This window comes from Tachysurus vachellii, chromosome 17, assembly GCF_030014155.1.
Source record: "Tachysurus vachellii isolate PV-2020 chromosome 17, HZAU_Pvac_v1, whole genome shotgun sequence".
In the NCBI taxonomy this organism is placed as follows: domain Eukaryota; kingdom Metazoa; phylum Chordata; class Actinopteri; order Siluriformes; family Bagridae; genus Tachysurus; species Tachysurus vachellii.
The window spans coordinates 16638791-16661304 of NC_083476.1; the positions used below are offsets into that span (position 1 = coordinate 16638791).

At 35.0% G+C, this 22514-nt stretch overlaps 3 protein-coding genes across 3 annotated transcripts; all 3 read right to left on the minus strand.

Moving 5' to 3' along the window:
* Positions 1-3898: 3898 nt before the first annotated feature.
* timd4 (T cell immunoglobulin and mucin domain containing 4) lies at positions 3899-8338 on the minus strand. Its single transcript, XM_060891597.1, is given in 9 exon segments — positions 3899-4473; positions 4563-4596; positions 4713-4824; positions 4920-5002; positions 5964-6029; positions 6167-6505; positions 6720-6822; positions 6824-6908; positions 8265-8338. Coding segments are annotated over 9 exon segments (978 nt in total). The 3' UTR covers positions 3899-4391.
* Positions 8339-9491: 1153 nt separating this feature from the next.
* Positions 9492-13687, minus strand: havcr1 (hepatitis A virus cellular receptor 1). The gene is made up of 7 exons (XM_060891536.1): positions 13567-13687; positions 12671-13012; positions 10685-10753; positions 10476-10534; positions 10301-10388; positions 10179-10212; positions 9492-9840 (listed from the first exon to the last, which is right to left on the minus strand). The coding sequence occupies exons 1-7, from the start codon at positions 13655-13657 to the stop codon at positions 9708-9710; spliced, it is 816 nt and encodes a 271-aa protein (XP_060747519.1). The 5' UTR covers positions 13658-13687; the 3' UTR covers positions 9492-9707.
* Positions 13688-14862: 1175 nt separating this feature from the next.
* havcr2 (hepatitis A virus cellular receptor 2) lies at positions 14863-19193 on the minus strand. Its single transcript, XM_060891121.1, has 6 exons — positions 19089-19193; positions 18613-18951; positions 18337-18396; positions 17425-17477; positions 17246-17330; positions 14863-15408 (listed from the first exon to the last, which is right to left on the minus strand). The coding sequence occupies exons 1-6, from the start codon at positions 19132-19134 to the stop codon at positions 15311-15313; spliced, it is 681 nt and encodes a 226-aa protein (XP_060747104.1). The 5' UTR covers positions 19135-19193; the 3' UTR covers positions 14863-15310.
* Positions 19194-22514: the final 3321 nt, after the last annotated feature.

Below are 22514 nucleotides of genomic sequence, written 5' to 3' on the forward strand. Positions count from 1 at the left end.
CTGAACAAATTCTCCACCTGAGAATTTATATATGTTCAGCAAGTTTCCTAAAGATCCTGGGAAGAGAACTTGTAAGTTTTGTCATTTTTATTTTCTCTTTGAATGATTTTGTATTGATTTTTTTTGGCAAAAGTATTTAATAAAATAAAACATTAATGTATAAAATGTACACACGATTTTGAGAATGATAATGAGATAATGTGCTTCAGATTCTTGCTAATTTTGCTTTTATTTTTTTCTATCAATTTTTTTTTTGAGTTTCAGTTTTTTTTGCTGATCTCCTGGGATTTTTTTATTACACACAGCAGCCTCTAGACAAAACAACAACAACAACAAAAAAAAAAACACATTTATTGAGTGGTATTTAGGACAGAAACCTTATTGTGCCAGGTGTTAGCCAAACATGCTAACCACTAAACCAACCTTTCCTGCTTGAATATTATGGGATATTTTATGTATATTCAATGTGGTGTTCATTTTGATTCCAGGTTGTAACACTATAAAATGTGAAAAATGTTTAAGTTGGACAAAGACCTTTAGTATCTAGTATATTTGATGTTTTAATTGGTTGTTTTTTTTATGGACACTGAAGCACATGACGGTACTTCAGCCAAAAATAAACACTCTTCAGTAACTATTTAGAAAAACTGACAGACCTATTTTAATGTATCATTATTTATTTATCTGTCAATAAATTTAACCGTTGGTTACTGTTTTTTATATTTTATCCCTTGATTAACTTGATGTCTCTAACTATAATCTCTTATTGCTATAGCAATTCTCAGAGCGTGACTGAGAATACAGAAAATGCTGGGTCTCAAGAAAGTTGTCTGGCCATTATAGACAGTCCAATTGTTTCCTGGTAGCATCTATATAGCGCTGTTTAGCTTAAAAAAATGCATAGCACAGCACAATACACACAGTTATCACAATCAACAGTGTCTCACCATGTGCTACAATTAAAAAAAAAAGTGGGGGAAGCTGTGGCCTAATGGTTAGAGAGTCTGTCTCCTAACCCTAAGATTGTGGGTTCGAGTCTCGGGCCAGCCACCACTGAGGTGCCCTTGAGCAAGGCACCAACCCCCCCCAACTGCTCCCCGGGCGCCACAGCATAAATGGCTGCCCACTGCTCCGGGTGTGTGTTCACTGCTGTGTGTGTGCACTTTGGATGGGTTAAACGCAGAGAACAAATTCTGAGAATGGGTCACCATACTTAGCCGTATGTCACGTCACAGACACCAAATGTGGCCAATTTTATTTAAATACAGTGACATTAAATCTACAGGCCCCCATCCAAACGCACATTAACCCCCCTCATGTTTTTTTATACGCTCTTCATATACACTAAATGGCCAAAGGTTTTTGGTCACCTGACCATCACACCCATAAATGGTTCTTCAAAAATCTGTTGCCAGAAAATTAGAAGCCCAGAGTTGTCTAGAATGTCTTTTTATGCTGTAGCTTTACGATTTTCCTTCAATGGAGTTAAAATTCCTAAACCTGTTCCAGCTTGACAATGCTCCTGTTCACTTTGGAAGCTCTAGGAAGATGTTGGAGTCCTGACTTCAACCCCACTGAACAGCTTTGGGCTGAACTGGAACTGTAAAATTGGCAAGACCTTTTGCATGGTCTGTGATTTCAGGCTAGGACAGTTCTTATACCCCAACTATATGTTTTTTATTTTGCACCTGCACAGGCAGTTACTAGGGATGAATGCTATAATATATTGCATCTTAACTAACATGGGCTTTCTTTGTCTTTGCCACAAGCCTCATATCTGTCTGCTTGCTCCTTCTGGCATAATAAAATACTTCATGTCATGTGACTGCTGCATGCCATGGGATTCTAGTTTTAATGCACACCTCACACAACTAGTCTAAACCAAATACTCCAAAAATGAAGAAATAAATGAACAGATGATTGATGCAGATGATCCTATTGTCTGAATGTAACATATACAGTACAATAATTTGTTTTTTAACTGTAGACTATTTTTCATTTGCAACGTTTATTCAGTAGAGGGTGCTGTAGTATAGTGCACTAACAAGTCAGTCACTATTAAATCAGAACATTGAGTATTAATGTTCAGTGTTTCCCAAAAGTGGCATAAAGCAGCACATAATTAAACAATAGTATATAAAGTCACCAGACAGCCGGTTTTCTAACGAAAACTACACTTTCCTTTATTTCTGTAAGAAACCATTCGTTTTAGGGTAACGTGCTTCACAATGCTGTATAATAAAAATGAAAATATACAGAAGAGTCAAATATTTAGCACTGGCTCGAGACTTGAGAGCAACTATTTACAACTATATTTCAATCATATATACAAAGAAACACCACACTAAACAAGACTAAAATGGCACTGAAAAGGACAGCTCATGCATCATGTATGAATTACTGTTGGATTTGACTTGTATTGAAAATTTTACCCCAGGAGTGGATAATTAATAATAAACCCTTGGTGTTTATTAGTTTCTTTCACATCACTGTGACTTTAAATGAGCCTGCACTTTCAATTGCAAACTTACTAGGGTGAACCTACTAACATGTCCTGTATCTTGGTCTTTTTCTTGGATTTTATTAAATATGTACGTGTATATACATAAATATAAAAGCACTTTTGCTGTTATGGGTGGCAATGTGGGGACAATATAGATTAGATTTAGATTTGTGTTTATATAGTTATATTTATGTGTTCTATAGGGAGAGAGAGAGAGAGATAGAGAGAGAGTGAGAGAGACTGGTAGATATTTATATATGAACAGCAAAATTAATCTACAAAATCACAGAGTATTATAACAGAAATACACAGATTATATATCTAGTTAAATTAAACCCTGAAGTTAGCCTTATTGCAGCGGTACCAACATGCTGCTTTGCTGATAAAGAGTCACCCAAAATGACACTTATCAGTTTTGTCATAGCAGTCATCAGTTAATAAATGAAAGTGGTTGAGCTTTAGTGAAGTCCACAGAAATCACTACAGAAGGACTGTGGTCTTACTCTCTCTCTCTTCAAAAAAAAAAAAAAAAAAAAATGTATATATACACACACACACACACACACATATATATATATATATTGTTTTACATTTTGTTTTATCCTCTTTCTGCTAAGATTTCCATGTTAGCAACATTTTTGAATTAGCTTTTAAAGTTAGGGCAAAAAGCTAGGACAATAATCTAGGCTACTTTATATTTTAGAGAAAGTAATTAATGTTAGGGGGGCACGGTGGCTTAGTGGTTAGCACGTTCGCCTCACACCTCCAAGGTTGGGGATCGATTCCCGCCTCCACCTTGTGTGTGTGGAGTTTGCATGTTCTCCCCGTGCCCCGTTTCCTCCGGGTACTCCGGTTTCCTCCCCCGGTCCAAAGACATGCATGGTAGGTTGATTGGCATCTCTGGAAAATTGTCCGTAGTGTGTGTGTGATTGCGTGAGTGAATGAGAGTATGTGTGTGCCCTGCGATGGGTTGGCACTCCGTCCAGGGTGTATCCTGCCTTGATGCCCAATGACGCCTGAGATAGGCACAGGCTCCCCATGACCCGAGGTAGTTCGGATAAGCGGTAGAAGATGAATGAATGAATGAATAATTAATGTTAGATATTGGAACATAAAAGAAACAAAGAAAAAGCTAAATGCATCGAAAACCTCTTGAAATAACAGCCATCTGAAGTAAAAGTCTCTACTGTAACTCATTCACTGACGTTTAAAGTATCACAAATGAATAATGAACAGACTAAGCAGCAACAACTTCAGCTAAAAGGTTTTAGCTCTTTTACTACTACATAAGAATGAGACAGGCAGCCAATTGTTGAATGAAAATACATTATATATATGTAGAGCATTATGTAGGCTTTACAGAGCCATATCGACGATGCTATGCAGTGAGCATTTACAGTGAATAGTTAACCAACTTAAAGCAAGCCATCATAGGGCATTATCCAAACAAAAGCATAGCGCAGCACAACTGTTCATGTTAATTCTGTTTGTGGAAGAAAGCGTTACACTTTTTGTGGCTTAAAAGGCAAATGATTTAATTCATGGTTCAGAACATAGACACACAGATTTCATAATTTTACTTATGTTAAGAAATAAACACATGAAATACTGTATGTAAAACGATCTGAGAATGAAACAAATGAATGTCTCCAAGTAAATCTGTCTCCAAATAGGCCTAATAATCTTGAATCTTGACATTTATTAGGTAAATATTCTTAGATTTCAGATCTGTCCACTTGATATGATTTCACTCTTTTAAGATTATATTAAAACATAATCATGTAAACAGATTTTAAAAAAGCAACATTGCATAATCTGTGTGTGTGTGTGTGTGTGTGTGTGTGTGTGTGAGTGTGTGTGTGTGTTTGTGTGCGTGCGCTCTGCAAAATTATTCCAGGATATAAATATTCTCCTCCACTGGCCTTCTGGTCCGTATTTCGTAAACAATGTGTTTTGGCTCTTTTGACAGACTAAATCATGGAGCAGAAAAATGGGTTAATATAATATTACACAATCAGCTCTTTGTTAGAAATGAGCTAGAAGCTATTTTGCAACTCACCATCCACTATCAATGACCTTTGTATGAAACCCACCTGAATGCAAAACAATACACGAGATGAGGCTTCACAATCACAATAAATTAGTGAACTTCTCATTGTAAAAATAAGTGGTTTTACGTGGTAAAAGGCAGAATAAGAGTGGTACGTACGTTTAAAGGCCAGCAGGGTCAAGGCCCCCGCCAAAAGCAAGAGCAGACTGAGAGACAGAGACAGCACGGGGATGTTGATCTGTAGTGTTATGCTTGCTATCGCTTCATCAGACTACAGCACACAGAAAGCGTGAATTAAAACTGCCTAAAGCTTGTCAGGAAGTCAGTTAAATAATAAATGATGTGACTCAGATATGTCATACTCACCAGAGAATTAGAATTGTGCAGGGTGAGGTTTTGTCCAGAAATGTCAAATGGTGCATTGCTGGTCTGATCTGAGGCAGAAGACACTATGGAGAAAAAAGGGTATAAATGCATATGCTCAGAAGACCACTTCCCTCGAAGCCCACCGAGTTTCACACTGACAGAGTGACTGTGTGGTTTTCGATGACTCACTGATAAAGCAGTTGGTGACATTTAATTTTTTCTGATGATGCAGAAAGAGCATCTTACAAGACTTTGTTTTAAACTACTAGTCAATCATGTATTAGGGTATATCTAGATGTTTCTTTACAGTATTTGTCAAATCCCGTGCATTTTTAGAAAAGTGCAGCGTTGAAGACAAGTTATCAAGTTAATCGTGTTAGTTACAAAAGCATACTTTGTAGATTAAAAAAAAAAGCTTAAGTTAGCTATCTAATCTCATTAACTCTTATTAATTAATAAAGAGTTCTTAACTAATATTTGACAAATTCTATGTTTCAGGACAAGTGTTTCCTCTGTCTGCCTGAACTAAACTGACCCTCAAACTTAAAACAAGAAAATAACCCACTATTTTGGCAAGTGAGAGGAAACATTGTTAGCTCACACCTGCTATAGTTAGCTCACAACTACTAGTGTTAGCTATTTCCTGCTATTCTAATGTATTGCTGTTTTTTATTTTTTTTTAAGTATGAAAATATTCACAGAAGAAAAATATTAGATACCACTGGAACATTGTTGTGCCATTTTCATCAAGGCAACTGAGCAACATGTCAAACCTCCTAACCCTAGCAACATGTCAGTGAGAGTCAAATGCAGTGAGTGGAAAGAAAAGATATTTCTTTTAATTGTTAGTAAATGTTAACAGTAAATTGATAAATGTTAACAGTATTAGATATACGAAAAACAAGTGAAAGTAAAGTATGGATATAGACATAGAAATAGTTCTGCGGTGAACATGTCAATTCTGCAACAATTCCATTTCTAAAGAATGATCTACTGGTTTATTGTTCTAGCTTAAAAAATGGTTAGAACCAATATGTTACTCACCTGTCTGGGTTTGCAGTGGTTCTGTAGTGTGAAGTGTAGTAGTTGTTGGTACTGTTGTCACTGCAGCTTTTGGGAAATAATGGTAAAAACTTTGGGTTTTACATTCACTAGCATTTAAGAACATAAAAGGGAAGAAAAAATAAAGATTTAAAAAATATTAAGCCTTCAAACTTAACTTAAAATAAACTTTAAAGTTTATTTACCTTTTATAACCTTTAAAGTGTAGGTCACCTTCTTGTCATTGAATAGTCCATCTATATTTATCCTGCAGCAGTATGGCCCGCTGTCTGCCCGTCGTATCCGCTGGATCCCCAGGTCCATTTGTCCAGAGAGAACATCTCCGATAAGTCTGTACCTGTCAGAGACCTTTGAGATGACCCCACTTTCATCTGTCTGAATGATGATGTCATTGCACCAAAAGGTTCCACAGTCTCGACCCCAGCAGACGTGGGTCATGCCATGCTGCTTAACAGAGTACTGACAGGACAGAATCACGGTGCTACCCTCCGTTACCTTGAATGGTGTCTCTGATGATCTGGCAACTGTTGGATACAAAGAAAATTTAAGGTGAACAGCATGATGCAGGGACAAAAACGGCCTGACTGCTTCATGAAACATCAGTACAAGATTTAGCAGAGGAAACTCAAATTTCTGTAATATATTGTTAGTACAAAGAAGACATTTACAATACAAGTCATTGCTAATCTTAAATTCTTTACCACTTTAAAAAAAAAATCATCAAATTATTTTATTTACCCGAGATGTTGAGGACCAGAATCCAGAGCAGCAAAGTCAAACCACTATAACTGGCAGCCATTCGGACTAGATTCTGAGCTGTGGTTTTGCATTTTAGCAAACCCTGCTTTGTGCTGGAGGCAGCCTGGGGCATGACAATGAAAGTCTGTGAAAAGGCAGCTGTGTTCTCGAGACCTCAGTCTGTGACATCTCCAAGCAAGTCAGAGTTACTGAGTCCCTTACGAGCTCTTAACTGTTGATGAGGATGGAAGAGAGAACAAGGCCTTTGTGAAAGAGGCCATGTTCTAGAAAAGAAAAAAAATTATTTATATTCTTGAAGGGTTCTGGATATTGTGAAAGACACACAATATTTTCTTATTTACAACAAAAAAACAAAATCATCTTATGGTGTGTCTGAATTTTATGCTTTTTTAAATCAGCTTTCTTTTTGCTTTGATCCATTTTCAGTAACACTTTTTTGCAAAAGTGTTAATAATGTATGGAAGCTATTGGTGTACCCTGTGACAACCTTGGTGGTGTTGTCTGATTTCTCAGTGGACAATCATATTAATCATAATTCCAGTGTACAGGCAAAGCCTTTTACAATGTTTGTACATAATTGACATATGGACAACTGTCCGGTTTGAATGAACCGTCACCTCAGACTCTTGTTTCATCAGCTGTTGTAGCATATCCACATCAAGGTCTAGCATGTTGTGCAGTCTGAGATGCTTTTCTCTCTACCACAGTTGTAAAGATAGGTTATTTGTGTTATAGTAGCCTTCCTGTCTGCTCAAAATGTTCTGTACCTTCTCCTTTACAGTACATTACTATATATGCACCATTGTAGCATCACCATCAGATGTAACTGTTGATACAACAGTTACAGGAAGTGTATCATCTTTAGCATCAGAATGGTGGTCTGTTCTCCCTACAGCAGTGACACTGACATTGTAGTGTGTGTGTGGGTGTGGTCCCAGTCCAACAGCATTGCTTGCACAGTGTGAACGCTATATTATATGCATCCACCTTGCTGGTGTCCCTTTGGGTCTATGATTAGAGACTAGAACCTGAGATTATGTTTTTCACACATTGTGCTATTCCTGCTCAAACCCTTCATCAGTGTAAGTTTATAACAAAACCACAGCTGCAGAATGGATTTTTTTTGCTCAAATGACTGTTCTCAACTCAGCAGTTACCCTACAGTGTCACAACAATGCTGTACTGGCTGATACACAGTGTCACTGTTGTGCGTAGATTGATACATCATCCAGATAATATCAGGCTAGTGGTGGTCCTGGGGTGCTCCCTGAATATGACTGATGAATATGACAATTTACTCATTGGATTCTTGTGGATGGAGCCACCCTGAGACCGTCATGCCTTCTTTGAACCAATGTTGCATCAGTTAGCTGTATGTTCTGGTCTTTATCAGCAATCATTTAAAGACTTATTAGACGGTATTAGTGTTGGGTCTGTGCTGAATTCATTAGTTCCTCAGCAGCTCTCGGTTGCACAATTACAAACTGTTGTAGAAAGGACATTATTTACATTTACATTATTTACTGTCCGGTGTCACCCAAATCAGGATGGGTTCTCTCCTGAGCCTGGTTCCTTTCAATGTTTCTTCCTAATATCATCCCAGGGAGTTTTTCCTTGCCACCTTTGCCTCCGGCTTGCTCATAAGGGATAGATGTTAGAGATGTATAGTATTTAAAATTTTAAATGAATACTTTTAAATTAATTTTAATCTTTAAATGATTAATTTATTAATCTATTGATTAATCTATTAATTTATTCTTATTCTTATTTTTCTTCTTCATATATATATATATATATATATATATATATATATATATATATATATATATATATATATATATATATATGCTTTGAGACAATGTGAATTGTTAAAAGCGCTATACAAATAAATTTAATGATGAGAAATAAATAGATAAATAAATGAATTGATGAATGAGGGGGTTGAAAACTCGCACATAGCACAGCATAACAGATGGGCAACAGTTAGCAAGTGTACAGTATACTTACCCAGTGACTTATAAATGTACAGTTTTATATAACTTAGAAGATACAACACCTTCTCTCCTCTTGTATGTTACATCTACCATTACTTTATAGTGTGCTGCATAAGCATGTATTGGCCTTGATAATCTGTTAATTCTACATCTTTTTTGACACTCTTTTGATTATGAAATCATGGGACCTAACTATTGTATTTTAATAAACGAGTGTCCTTAAAAGTGATGTAATGACAATCTTTGCTACTGTTGAAATCACAGTAGGTTCTAGGGGTAGAGTTTTGTGTATGTGGGCAGAAAATGTGTGCACAAGGAGTAAAATATACTAACCCACTAGAGTTAAGACTAATTCCAGTCCTGGTTATCTTTGACTCATCTTGTGTAATGCACTGTTGATTGTGCTTAGTCATTATTTTTTACTTGTTCAGATTTCACAACAAGAAAGATTTATTTTTGCCCCTAAACAAAGTTCTGCAGTAGTTATTATTAGGCAAAGCCAGCCATGCTGTGCTGTATAGATATTATCATAGTATTGGACACTGTATGAACTACACATGATCTAAATTTCTAGCAAAGTCTATAGATTTGTTATAACTCTTTATAAAACTCTTTATATTTTTAATAATAGATTTTCCAGATGCTCAGTATTTTCTTTATAAAACATTTATGCAGCTCTTGCTATCATTTAATCACAGCAAGTTTTAGTACTTAGTACTAGCCTGATAGGCACAACAGGACAAACTGGTGAAATACATTCATGGAATGAAGTTGATTTATTGCTTATTGCTTTAACTTTTATAGTGTAACATTTACAAATTTACAGTTTTAACATGTACAAATGACAATTACGCTACAGTCCACATTTGAATATCTGTAGGCTAAAGAAATTGTTTCAATGTTATGTTGTGGTGTTAGTTTTCGGTCCAAAGCTCCCACTGTGTACAGTATCCTGTACAATAAGTTCTTTGAATTATCTTGACCATTGTTCATATTCACTCTCAGTTTCTAATTGGTAGATGTTTTCCACAGCCATTGACCTGCTGTACAGACCAACGCTGACTTCTGAGTTGCTGTAGATGGCTGAGGGGTTTGAGTTCTGGTCTCTGGTGGGAGAGAATTAGAACCACATGTAAGAAATATTTTATATTCTGAGTCTCAGTTATAAATGGTTTTACTTATAATAAGGCACAAATGGAAAAGTAAATTAGCTTAAAAACACACTTTGTGATGAAATAAATTCTTTCACTAATGCCTAATGTTTGTACAGTTAAATGGTTGTAATTTTAATATTTGACACAAGTAAGTTTCCTCTTACATAATATATAAATCTAAAAGTGTAGCATTAGATTTTTTTTGGTTGCAAAACGTTCCTACTTTTAACTGAATAACATTTATGCCTTTTTATATGACTCAGATGAATGTGAATTTTTCTTTCACTTACGTTTCTAAAAATCTAGTTCTTCTTTTTTTCTTCCCTGAAGAATAGAACAGTCATTCAGTATCGTCTTTAGATCAACATGGAAAGAACAACACTGGTGTTTGATGTGACGTAAATGTACTCACATATCAGATAAACAGCAGTGCCAAAGGCCAGGAGAATCAGCAGGATTGATACAACAGTTACAGGAAGCATATCATCTTTAGGTACTTTCTTTTTTATAACAAGATAATTAGAATTAGAGATTTTAACAATGATATTCATGATACAGTATTTCTGTTTGAAGTCATGAACACTTACAATTTTATTAGCCTCTGGAGTCGAAGCGTTAGAGTAGTGGCTTGTGTTAGTGGAGTTCACTGGAGTTCACCAAGAGAAAAACATTTTCCAAAATTATCAATTTTCTGCATTTTATATTATTGCATTTAACAGACTTCATACACAAGACTATGTAGATAATTAAAATCAGTGCCACAATGAAAGGCAGGACATTATGCATTTTGCTGTACCGTGTGTCGGTTCCGTGTACCATGCTGATCTTTCTGTTGTACTTGGTGATAAGGAATACACTTCAGGTCCTATTTTTGAAAACAATATTATTTCTACATAAATTATACATTTCTACAATAGCAACTTCCATACATACGGACATGTAAGGCGGGTACAAATTACAGTAAAAACATCTGCAAATTAAAAAAATGTATCAGTTCCTTTTCTAGACTATTTTCCACTGATGTGCTGTCAGACCACTTGTTCCCATTTCACACCACAACTTATTTAGAACTCACAAACCTATTGTGTATTTGCTGAATTGTGGATAAAGTCATCAGAAATGGGTCAAAAACATAATTATCAGAGGAAAAAAGAGAAATGACTGAGTGGAGAAAAAAAATCAATTCCTGTTTATGTCTTAGTTGTATTTGTGACTTTGATGTAAGACATTAACTAAAACAAAAGAAATATATTCACTACATACAATATAATGCAATAGTAATATAGTTCACATTATTTTTAGTAGTAGGCTGTTGATGTTACTGGTGTTTATTTATGCAAGCTCAATGGCACACCTGCTAATGGCACAATTCCACTTTAAGACCATTAAATGTTCTCCTGCTACATAACACCGATTTACTGAGTGACCACTCAACCACACAGACAGCCTTAAAGTATTTTTTATCACTACTTTATTTTTCTTCGAGGTGTCAGGCAACTGCAGAAACCGAAGTGTGTCATGTTCTTTAGCCATAAAGCACCACTTTGTTTTCATATACATCAAGTGGACAGCAAAATATACCAAAACCGAAAAAATGAATAACTATTATTAAAGATGGTCTGAGTAAGCTGGAGGTTGTAGTGATTCCATCTTTTACTAAAATGCATTAACATAAAAAATGTGGATGTCCCAAACCTTAAAGGTGCACTCAGATCACGACATTCTTTAGCTCTTATGAGACCTCAGTCTATTTCCTTTTCACAGTTGTTCCTTCTGGACTGAGACCAACAATCACTTAGATTTGGGTGTAACTCACTTGACTGATGGTCTCAATTGGTCTCGCATTTGCTTGTGCCTTTTTCTGATTTTCTTGTATCAGCACTATATTGGTGTTCTGTTGAACCCCTTCACTTTCAATTCTTCAGAGAAGTGTAGCAACCTTTTAGTCATAGCTAACTGGTTTCTTATCTAATCCTTACTCCACACTTTAAGGAGAGCTGTTGTCACCTCCTCTGACCAGACAACTCCTCGTTCGACAATGTTTTAAATATTTGAGCTAATCATCACACCATCACATAAGCAATGTAGGGGAAAAATTTGGTTGTCAAAGGGTTATAGAAAAATGATTATTTTGAGATATGAGCTGGGAAACTCACAGTCTGTCAACAAATGTGTAAATGAAACCACAAAGAGGATTTGAAAAAAAAACAAAAAAACCTTACTCCTACTACCTCCAGCTTAGTTTGCTTTCTGGGGGTCCAGATATAACATATGGTCCAGATTAAGAAGCCGTGAAAGGCAGTGAATCAGCTTAAATTGGTTGAGACAAGTCGATTGTGAAAACATCCAAAGACAATAAGTCTTAAAAAAATTTTTGTTTATGTCTGTACTTTTGAGAGTCACAAACAGCTGGAACTAAATGCCTTGTGTGTGTCAACACACTTGGCCAATAAACCTGATTCTGATAATATGTGACCCAGTATCATAGACTTTCTGCAGAAGATTAAAATCTGCCACGAGCATGATGGTTGTGCCACGGTTTCATTAAATATTGCACTGAAGTAGCATAGAATTGGTTTTTTTTTTTTTTTTCTGGTTAATTTACTTGAGGAAGTTGTATTCCTTACACAACAGAAGCACATGATGTTAGTTTTGCTGAACAAATAGAATAATGTTACAAACTCAAAGTAAATCTTCCCTTATGAATATACTTTGAGATGTAATTGTATGTATTATATTGTGAACCTTTAGCGTTAGAATTGTTGCTATAGTAGATACACACCTTTAATTATGACCAGGTTGACAATGATTTTTTCATCATTGAACCATCCAGGTACATGTATACGGCAGCCATATCTTCCGGAGTCTTCCAGTGTGGTGTTGTGGATTGTCAAAGATGCATCTCCTTTCTGTAATTCTCCATCTAGCTGATATCTGTGCGACGTTTGCCTCACCACTTTATCTTTATCGGAGGCAATGATTTCACTACCACACCCAATATTTGGAACGTCTCCCCTCATCCAACATATCTCACATATCCCATGATTCTTCACCTCATACCTGCAGGGTAGAATGGCGTTCTGACCACTGAAGACTTTAACATTAATTCCTCTACATGGACAGACTAAACAGGGTTGCAAAGAGGAACATTAAGTCAGATATAGTGTACAGTAGCAATATCTAAAACCCTTAGTCCTAGATATTGAGTCTATGATATATAAATGCTGTTACAGCAATCTAAATCATAACCCACCTACATCAGAATGATTAGTTATTAGCCTGTTTTACTGGATACTTAAATGAATTAATCCAATTTTTTTTTATCCAAGCAGTTAATTGGTTTAAGCTGAAAAAAAAAAGTCAGCCTAAAAATAATGTCAATTTGGACATTAAATAAAAAGGTTTGATTCATAAGCAATTTTATTTTTTACACATAAAGTGATTACTATCTGTGAAAAAGGTTGAGAACCTCTGTTTAAAGCAATCAATGAGCAGAAGAACTGCACCAAATTAATCAGACACTGACTTTACGTTTGTTCCTATTGTCTTTTATACAGTGTGTATATTTGTAATGGAACTGGTTTAAGAATATATACTATGAATATGAAACAAGCATATAGCTAATGCTGTATGTAGCTCTGAATACTTTAATAGAAAAGTTTTGACCATTTTGCTTACCTGTGAGACAGAGAAGGAGCCAGATTGGGAAGATCCGAGAACATACGCAACTCATGGTGTTTCGGCCAACTGTTTGCTCTGATTGACACATTTCATTACGTCTCTCCTTTTCTTTTGAGGTTTCACATGTCACTGAAGATGCATGTGACTTCCTGCCTGATGTCATAGGAAATCATATGGCCTTTGAAGCTGTAACTTGTTTATTACATAAATACATATATTAGATGCTGCAGTGTGATTACTAATGAATTAGGAGAGCAGAAAGCAGAGTCTTCCTAATTAAAAAAAATGCATTCTGAAATGTAAGCATCATAGTCTTCCTTTTCATTACTGTAATGTTTGATTCAGCACTAGGGGCCAGTATTGGGCTAATTTTGATCATCTGATGGCCGAACCCACATATTTTTTAATCGATCCTGGATAAAACTGCAATGAACCCAAAGCCTATCCACAGAACAGTGGGTGTGAAGGCTACCAGTGCAGGACTCCATTAAGACACACACACACACACACACACACACACACACATACACACACACACACACATACACATTCACACACATTCACAAACACAACATAGGGCCAATACAGAGTAGCCAATCCAACAATGTTTTTGGGAGGAGGGAAGACACCAGAGAAGCTAGATTAAACCCACATGGACATGGGCAGAACATCCACACAGACAGTAATTTGACCACAGCCATCATGTATTTAACTATTCTTTCATATAAACATTTAGGTATTTGATTGATTCAGAAATGATTTCTAATTCATAGCTATAGTGGAGCTACATGGTCAAGTTATTTGTGATGTACTTAAGAAAGGAGTTTCTTTTCTTTAAACCTGTTTAAAGGCTTGTTACTTTGGGGTGAACCTTAAAGGGTTTATACAGAACGTCTAGACTACATGTTCAGATAGTTTCTTTCTTCTTTCCTAAACTGATTCTACTTGGAATTCTCTCTGAAAGGCAATTCCTCTGTTCTACTATTGATAGAAATACTAAAAATTGTCTGGGGCACCACTTAAATTCTCCCTGTAGTACATCTACATACAACATACACAGAACATCCCTTATATAGATATGACCCTATCTAAAGAATTCCGATGTTTACGTATATAAAGACGTGAAAGCATTTTGTTGCTATTGTATGTTATACATTTCACCTTTCACGTATGTGCTACCAAAGTGTACATGAAATAAGAATAAAAAAGAAATAAAAACTGATTCGAGACCCATGTGGTAGTATTTTCATTGTACTTTATCCATTATTTTCTAGCACATACAGTACAGTGGAAGCAGGTGGGAATCGAAATACATAAACCTTGAGGGTACAATTTAAGAGCACATGGGAGAGAAGTGAAAGACTATTAAGAACCCGGTTGATAAAGCTGTTTGCTGAAACCTAGCACAAGACTGTAATATACCATCCAACCAACAGAAATGTGTCAAAATAATAATAAAAAAGATCTAGTGCATATTACAGACAGAGGTTCTTCTACATATGAAGTCATAGCAAAACTAAACTGAAGGAATGGTTTCATTAGAAACTGAATATGTGTAAAGTATAGATTAATGTTAAATGTTATTTAAACTGGTGACATGTTAAAGTCCCTCACATTAGAATGAAAGAAGAAACAGGCAGGTCTAGATGATTAGCTTTTCGGAATGAAATATATTTCATGTACGTCATAATGGTGTGATATTTCACTGAAGCACATCATATTTAATGAGTACACACTTGTGCTACAGGCGTGTGTGGATGGGGGATGCTTCTGCTGTGGTCGTGTCGGGGGTATTTTCCATTTCACTGCTATCTTCACGTTTTCTGAAGCGTCGCAGCTCTAAGGGCAGAAAGACTTTAGTGCATAGCAAGCAAAGTGCCACATGAGTCATCTTTTTCACTTCCACTCTTCCAGAGAGACAGAGTCTGAGAGCTAAATTAAACCACCATGCGGCAGAAAGAAATGTGGAAATTTCCACACAGTTTAACCTCAAGAACCCGACAAACATAACCCTTGATTTTGCAGATGACACATTGAGTAATGTTCCATTTTGGCTTTTAATTACATTTAGATTTATTAGAATCTAGAATTATTAGAGAGTTAATAAAAAAAAATGCTGCAATTCTGAATGTCAAAATTCAGCTTTTAAAATTGAACCTTGTTGAATTTTGCATTAAAAATATTTGTCTTATATTTTTGTCATTCCTACGGTATTTTCCCAACAGTAAACCATATAATGTTCCATCAACAAGCACCTTGTATAACACAACATGGGCAGTTATCTGGCTCTTGTAATATTTATTTTAGAACCTATTAATATGATAAAAAACCCAGAAACCTATATTTCTTAAACTATATTATTTATTGTCTTTGTTACCATTAAAAATGTATAAATTTCCACAGCAACACCACCTACACCATTAATGTTAAATTTCATGGTTCATGTTAAGTAATGTTGGGTTAATCTGCTAACTCAAAGTTAACTAAAATCTCATCTTTGTATACAATTATTAATTATACAACTCAGTAACTACTATCAGTATGAATAAACTACAGGAAATGTATGTACATATTTATGAGAGTAAGGACTAGAAATTTGTTAGACAGCTCCTGAGTTTAGAAGATTAAAAAGACTTGGTTATTAGCTTTTTATAAGTTACTGTTGTGTCATTAAAACTGATCACATATTCAGTTATACTTGAACACATATTATTTATTCTACATTGGACTTATAGCACATCCATAAGCACTGCATAAACATTTTTAAAACAATTATATATATATATATATAATTGTAATAATTAGGGGTTAATTTGGAACACACAAGTGAATGTAATAGGGTCTAACTTTTAAGACAGTGCTTTTTTGCCATTGCCATTCCATGAGAAAATCATCTGCTAAAACCTCGAAGAAAAAAATTCAGAGTCCTGCTTCGTAGTCAAACCTGTAGAAGGTACCACGAGTATCTGACAAACAACTGGATGTAAATTGAATCTAAAGACCACACAGACACTGGATTGTTCAAGAAGGATGCACAAATGAACTCCTAGGGATGAAAGAACATTAATCTGAAAGGTTCAAGACAACACCTCAAAACAACAGCAAAAGAAATGGTGAAGAAACTGGATTTATGAGGTACCAAAGTACATCCACTACTGGCCTGAAAGGCAGTCATGCAATTAATCTCAGGGAACCTTAAATGTGTGCAGCAGTAAATAATCGCGGTTGAATGTTTATATCCAACAGTATTATTTGTGTGTGATAATCAAATTCATCATGTATTTAGAGACTTGCTATAAAGTGTCCACCTGTCATCTGTCTATTTGTGAGGTGTATTGTAATTTAAATTGTTTTGTATGTTAAATTTTTTTTTTTCAAAACTAATAACATGTAAGGGAATTATAAAACATAAAATCAGTCAACCCATAATTGGGGGCTATTCTCTCTTCTGTCTTTCATGAAAAGACAGTCACATAAAACATCTGAGGTTACCTCCTTAGTAATAAAATACACTTTTTCTATAATTATCCAGCATTGCTTTATTTCAAGATTTATGCAGTGCTTATGTTTGTGTTATAAATGCACTATGAACCCTTAATAAATTCAGTGTAGCAAGATTTTTCATAAATGTACTTAAACATATTATACACATACATTCACATACATATAAACTTACTCCATATAAGTGCAAAGATTAAACCAGGGATGAATATAATGGCTCCCACTCTCACTACAGTCAAGATAAATGTTTCCACTCTACCCTAAATGAGCAAAAAAAAACAAAAAAAAACAAGTTAATTAGAACCTGAAGTAATAGTTCACTAAGACTGGTATTGAAAAGATATTGGCACAAACCTCAGAGTCTGCCTTCTGTACAGCTGAACTGTATCCTGAGTTGACAGTGATTTCTGAAATGAGTTGAAAATTTTCTTTTAATCTCATTCGCTTTGTCTGGCTCATAAATACTGTACATTGAGAATAACAAAGCTACACCAAGATATTAATGACATGGCTTCAGATTAGCATTCTCTCTCAAGTGAACACAATTAAGCTGAATTTATGTCACGTTTTCCTGTAATGTGGTCTAGAATGCTAGCAATGCCGTATACAACACACTGCTACAAAGCAGTGTGTTGAATGATGTATATACAGTATAACTTTGTAGAAGGCTTGGGGAAAGACTTGGAAAACTAAACATAATGTCAGTAACCAACAGAGTCCCTGGAAAAAGTTTAGATTTCAGAACAAATGATGATGTTGTCTCTACATGGAATACATTACTGTATGTTTCCACAAGTAAGCTTAATGCAACAAAATGTGGGTCATGTGTCTTAAATTGGGATAAAAGCAGGCTGTATTTATCTAAATAATTTTCACTATCTAGAGTAGATGGAAAATAAGCTTAATTCTAAGCAGTGTCAGCTGAAAGCAGACTTTTTTTAATTAAATTGGAAATATAATAATTGAAAAAAAACAACAACAACAACAGCCAAATGATCTTTTTTGCCTGGAATGCCTGGCCTTGATATTAAATACATTTACAGCATGTGGCAGATGCCTTTATTCAGAGCAACATACAAACATGCTTAGAAGACTCTATAGAGGAATAACATAACCACTGGTTCAATTGCTCACAGACTGAAGATACCATGAGTCCGAAACTCTGCTGGGAAGAGAAAATCTTTCTAAAACAAACATGAAAAGGTTTAAACAGGAAGGATCTCGTGTTTGCTGTTATGAAATGCTGACAGTTTACTTCTCACTGACCTTGTGTGTGTTTTTCTGCAGAAGTCGGGAGAAAATTTGTGATGTTGATTGCGTCGAATCCTTTGAAAAAGTAAAAAATAAAAATGAGAAGAATTTAGACAACCCATGATTTGATTATTAGATTGGCTACTTGTTCTGATCTGGAGTAGTCATGCAGCAGTGAAATTAATTATAGGCTTTATTTTTGTTTTTATTTTATTTATTTTTATTTTTATTTTATTTTGTTCATATTTTTGATAAACTTGCCAGTCAAAATATTATTAAGGACATGCTTACCATTTGTAATGATGAGGTAAAAACTGTAGCTAAGGTCATTGAATAGTCCTGGTATCTCAATACGACATACATAAAATCCCGTGTCTGCATTTTGTGCATTCTTGATGGTAAGTGAAACATCTCCATGCTGGAGTTTATTAGGTAAACTGTATCTCTTTGACTGTCTGTAGTTGACCGTCAGCCCATCAGTAGCGATGAGTGTATGTTCACAGTTGAACCAGGTTTGATCTCTTCCCCAACAAACATTTGATATACCATAAGTACTGACATCATATTCACAGGGTAAAGTAACCATATCCCCAACTAGTTCAACCACCGTCAGTATAGATCCTTCACACACTAGAGAAAAAGCACAGAGATTTCAGCTCTCATTTCCTACATAATCAAAATTCTCAGTATCGTTGCTCCACTTCTGCGATATTTAAAATTTACCTTTTCATAGACTTTAGATGAATTAGATGTAAAAATGTACTTACATACAACCAAGATGCCTAATGTAATTAGAACCACAGAAATCAGCATTTTCTGCAGCAGAATAGTCTCTTAAAGCACTTGCTCATGGACAAATGGGCAGCAATCTGTAAATATTCTGACTACTTCTGTTTTCCATGACTGTGGTTCACCAATAGGAAAGATTTTTAAAATAGATTTAAACATCCCGTTGCACTGGTTATTCATCCCACCTGCTGGTTTGACTAATAGTAGCATAAATCAATGTTATTCACATGGTATTCTCATAAATGGATAATGCAGAACTTCGGAAATGGGCATATCCACACATTAGTGCTGTAAACTTAGAAGTGAGCAAATTCAAACATTAACAATGCCGAAAATATGTTGTTGACCTGTTTAGTGTGGATTATCAAACTATGTATTAACCAACATTTTACCTATTTATTACCTTAAAATGCCATTTGATAACTTTATTGGTGTGACAATAAAATAATAATATAATTTGTTCCACCACCTAGATTCCAGATTGAGTCTTGGTATGTACCTCCCTTGTACCCTGGGAGATGGTGGGACCAGTTGAGCGGTTATAGAAGTTCAGAAGGAGGATGAAGCAATGCAGGGTGTGATAATGCTTTGATGCTGGTCCATTTTTTGGCTTTGTAGGGAAGCACCAGCGTTTTAAATCTGATGCAGGGAGATAGAGAAAGAGGAAGCATGCCAATAATTTAAGCTATTCTAGTCAGATCTGTTTATGTCTATTCAAGTCCATTCTAGTCTATTGTGTTGTGTTGTGTATTTCATATTTATCAAATAACATTACATGTTACATACTACAACAAGCAATAGCCTACAGTTTTTCGACCTTCACATTTGTGCATAACGGACTTTCATGAGGGACTGAATCTACTGATAGCACATTCCCCATGAGGTCAGAAGGCAAAATTATCACTTGAGCTCATTTCACCCAAAGAAAGTCTTCTGTATTACTATACTATATAGTATATTATTATTATTACTATCTTCTGTATTTTTCATATCAGCAAATATAATGTACCTGTAGATCAGACCAGACAAATAAGAATAATGCCACAGTCAGCACAAACCAGAAGTATGTAATCACTGAGCAATTGTATGTAAGTTGGGACATCTCAGGGTAATTTCTAAGCATATTTCATTTAAACAGATGACCTCACCACCTCACCACCTCACTGTCCTTGTAAAGCTGCATGGCATCAGTTACCCAGTGGCTAGGTCCTGGATAATGAACAAGCACCTATGAAGATTGCATGCTGTTTTTAATCTTGAAAATAGCCAACAGGCTGAAAAGTCCTTATAATGTTGGATTTCATATTAAGAAAGTTAATGACAAAGAAACAGTTACACATATTTGGGTAGTGCATCCACCATCCAAGTCCTTGTGTAAGTTGATTACACTAGAAATGATAATGTATATGAACAAGTACATTAATATTACCCCTGCAGCTGGAACTAATTCTGTTAAATAAAATTGATCAGCTCTTTCTGAAGATAGTGTAGACCTCAGCAAGGAGAAAACAAGACTCCTTATTTTCCCTCCTAATTGTTTGTTTACTTGTCCAGAGGTAATTTAGCAATTGCCACAAGGGGCTGTGTTTAAGCCTTCAGTAAAAACAGAGCTGTGTTTTTTTTTTCTTTTTTTTTCTTTTTTTTTTAGAGTAGAGAAAATGGAATACAGAATATTAGTTTCCGTGTAATGAGGCCTGTGAGAATTTCATTCAAACACTGATGAATTACTAGTGAGGTTGGGTTACAGTGGCCAACAAAGTTACCTTGAATTTTTCAAGAACCAGTTCATTCAGTCTGTGAGAGCATGTTTGATCTTTTTATCACTTGTACTATTACTTGCAATACTGCAAGCCGTTCCTAAGCCTGGTTCTTCAAGCCCAGTGCATTCTAATGTTTTCTTAGATTCATCACACCCATGTCACCTGGCAAGAACTTCATTTGTTAGAGTTTTTCTGATCAGGTTAAACATAAATATACAGAGCACATTTGATCAAGGATCAGGGTTGGGGATGACTGAACTACTACTGTAGATACAACCTTATTTCATGTATTGAATCATCAACAGTGCCTGAATTAATACCATCAAACCAAGTTTTTTTCACAGCCATTATTGTTTAGAACTAATACATAAACTAATAACTAACTAATCATTATTAAACAGATTTTATAATTCTATTATAATTAGATTTATTCATTTTAATTTGATAATTATTATTATAATTATAATTATTTATTAATAATTAGCTTTTATAATAAATAGAATTTATAATTATAATGAATATATTTTATCGTTGATAAATTAACATTTAACACTGACAACAAACATAACTGTCTAACATAAATTTACTGAAAAACTAAAGACAAGTTTATGTTATTTTTTTTAATCTGGCTGATGCATCAGGGTTATTATTCTAACTTGATTTAGAATAAACCTACATGTTTCTTTGTGATGCTGTGCATCTGTTGTAAAAGGTGTATATATATAAATGTATGTATGCTGTAATAAATTATCTCAGACAGTGACTTAATATTTGGAAAGCACTTCCGAAAACTGAAGTGTGCAGGTGGCAAATTATGATTGTGGACATGTATAAATGGACATGTGCCTGGTCTCTACACGCAAAATTTGAAGATGTTCTCTTAGTTTCTAACCTTTTTAATGAAATGGAATTGCCCAGTTGTATTAAAGATCCTTGTTAAACCACAACCTCTGCTAAGTGTTATGTTTTTTATGAAGCTTATTCCAAATACATTTTTGTTTAAACCTAATATATGGTGTATAAACTTATAGCACCTTTAAGAGGGCTTTTTTGATGCATTATTCCTTTCTCCTTTACTCTTACACACAAAATAAATGTTTTCACTTTGCTCTGAAACAAAACAATAATTTATCTGATGCTTCAGGACATATTATAACTAAATTTCAAATAAACTTACAGGGTTTTTTTGTGATTCTGTGAATCAACCCTATGCAATTTCAGAGTGTCAGGTACTATGCAGTAAAAAAATAAATGAAGCAATGTTTTCTCTCTCTCTCTCTCTCTCTCTCTCTCTCTCTCTCTCTCTCTCTCTCTCTCTCTCTCTCTCTCTCACTCTCTGTCTCTCTCTCCCTTTATTACCTTAATTTTAAGGCTTAATATAATGAGATACAATCACCAGCACTCTTAAGAAGGATGCACAGCTGTGATTAAATGGACTTATTAAGAATACTTGTCATCATGCTTGGTTCATTTCATTTGTATTTCAAGTGCTATCGTTAGTTTGTCAAACCATTCTAAAGCTATAAATTATAAATTCTACATAATTGCTTTGTGCTCACATACATAAACTACCTTCATCTAAACATTTTAATCCTTATTATGAAACACATCCCTGTAAACTATTAAATGCAACGTGTCTTGCCA

Excerpts from the sequence above, each read along its gene's own strand:
- havcr1 (XM_060891536.1), bottom strand. The coding sequence starts at position 13,657 with ATGTGTCAATCAGAGCAAACAGTTGGCCGAAACACCATGAGTTGCGTA. Across the intron at positions 10,535-10,684 it reads GTACACGGAACCGACACACG|TGAACTCCACTAACACAAGC; the intron begins GTACAGCAAAAT and ends GGTGAACTCCAG. Across the intron at positions 10,213-10,300 it reads CACTGCTGTTTATCTGATAT|GGAAGAAAAAAAGAAGAACT; the intron begins GTGAGTACATTT and ends TCTATTCTTCAG.
- havcr2 (XM_060891121.1), bottom strand. The coding sequence starts at position 19,134 with ATGCTGATTTCTGTGGTTCTAATTACATTAGGCATCTTGGTTGTAT. Across the intron at positions 18,952-19,088 it reads ATTAGGCATCTTGGTTGTAT|TGTGTGAAGGATCTATACTG; the intron begins GTAAGTACATTT and ends CTTTTTCTCTAG. Across the intron at positions 17,331-17,424 it reads TACAGAAGGCAGACTCTGAG|GGTAGAGTGGAAACATTTAT; the intron begins GTTTGTGCCAAT and ends TTGCTCATTTAG.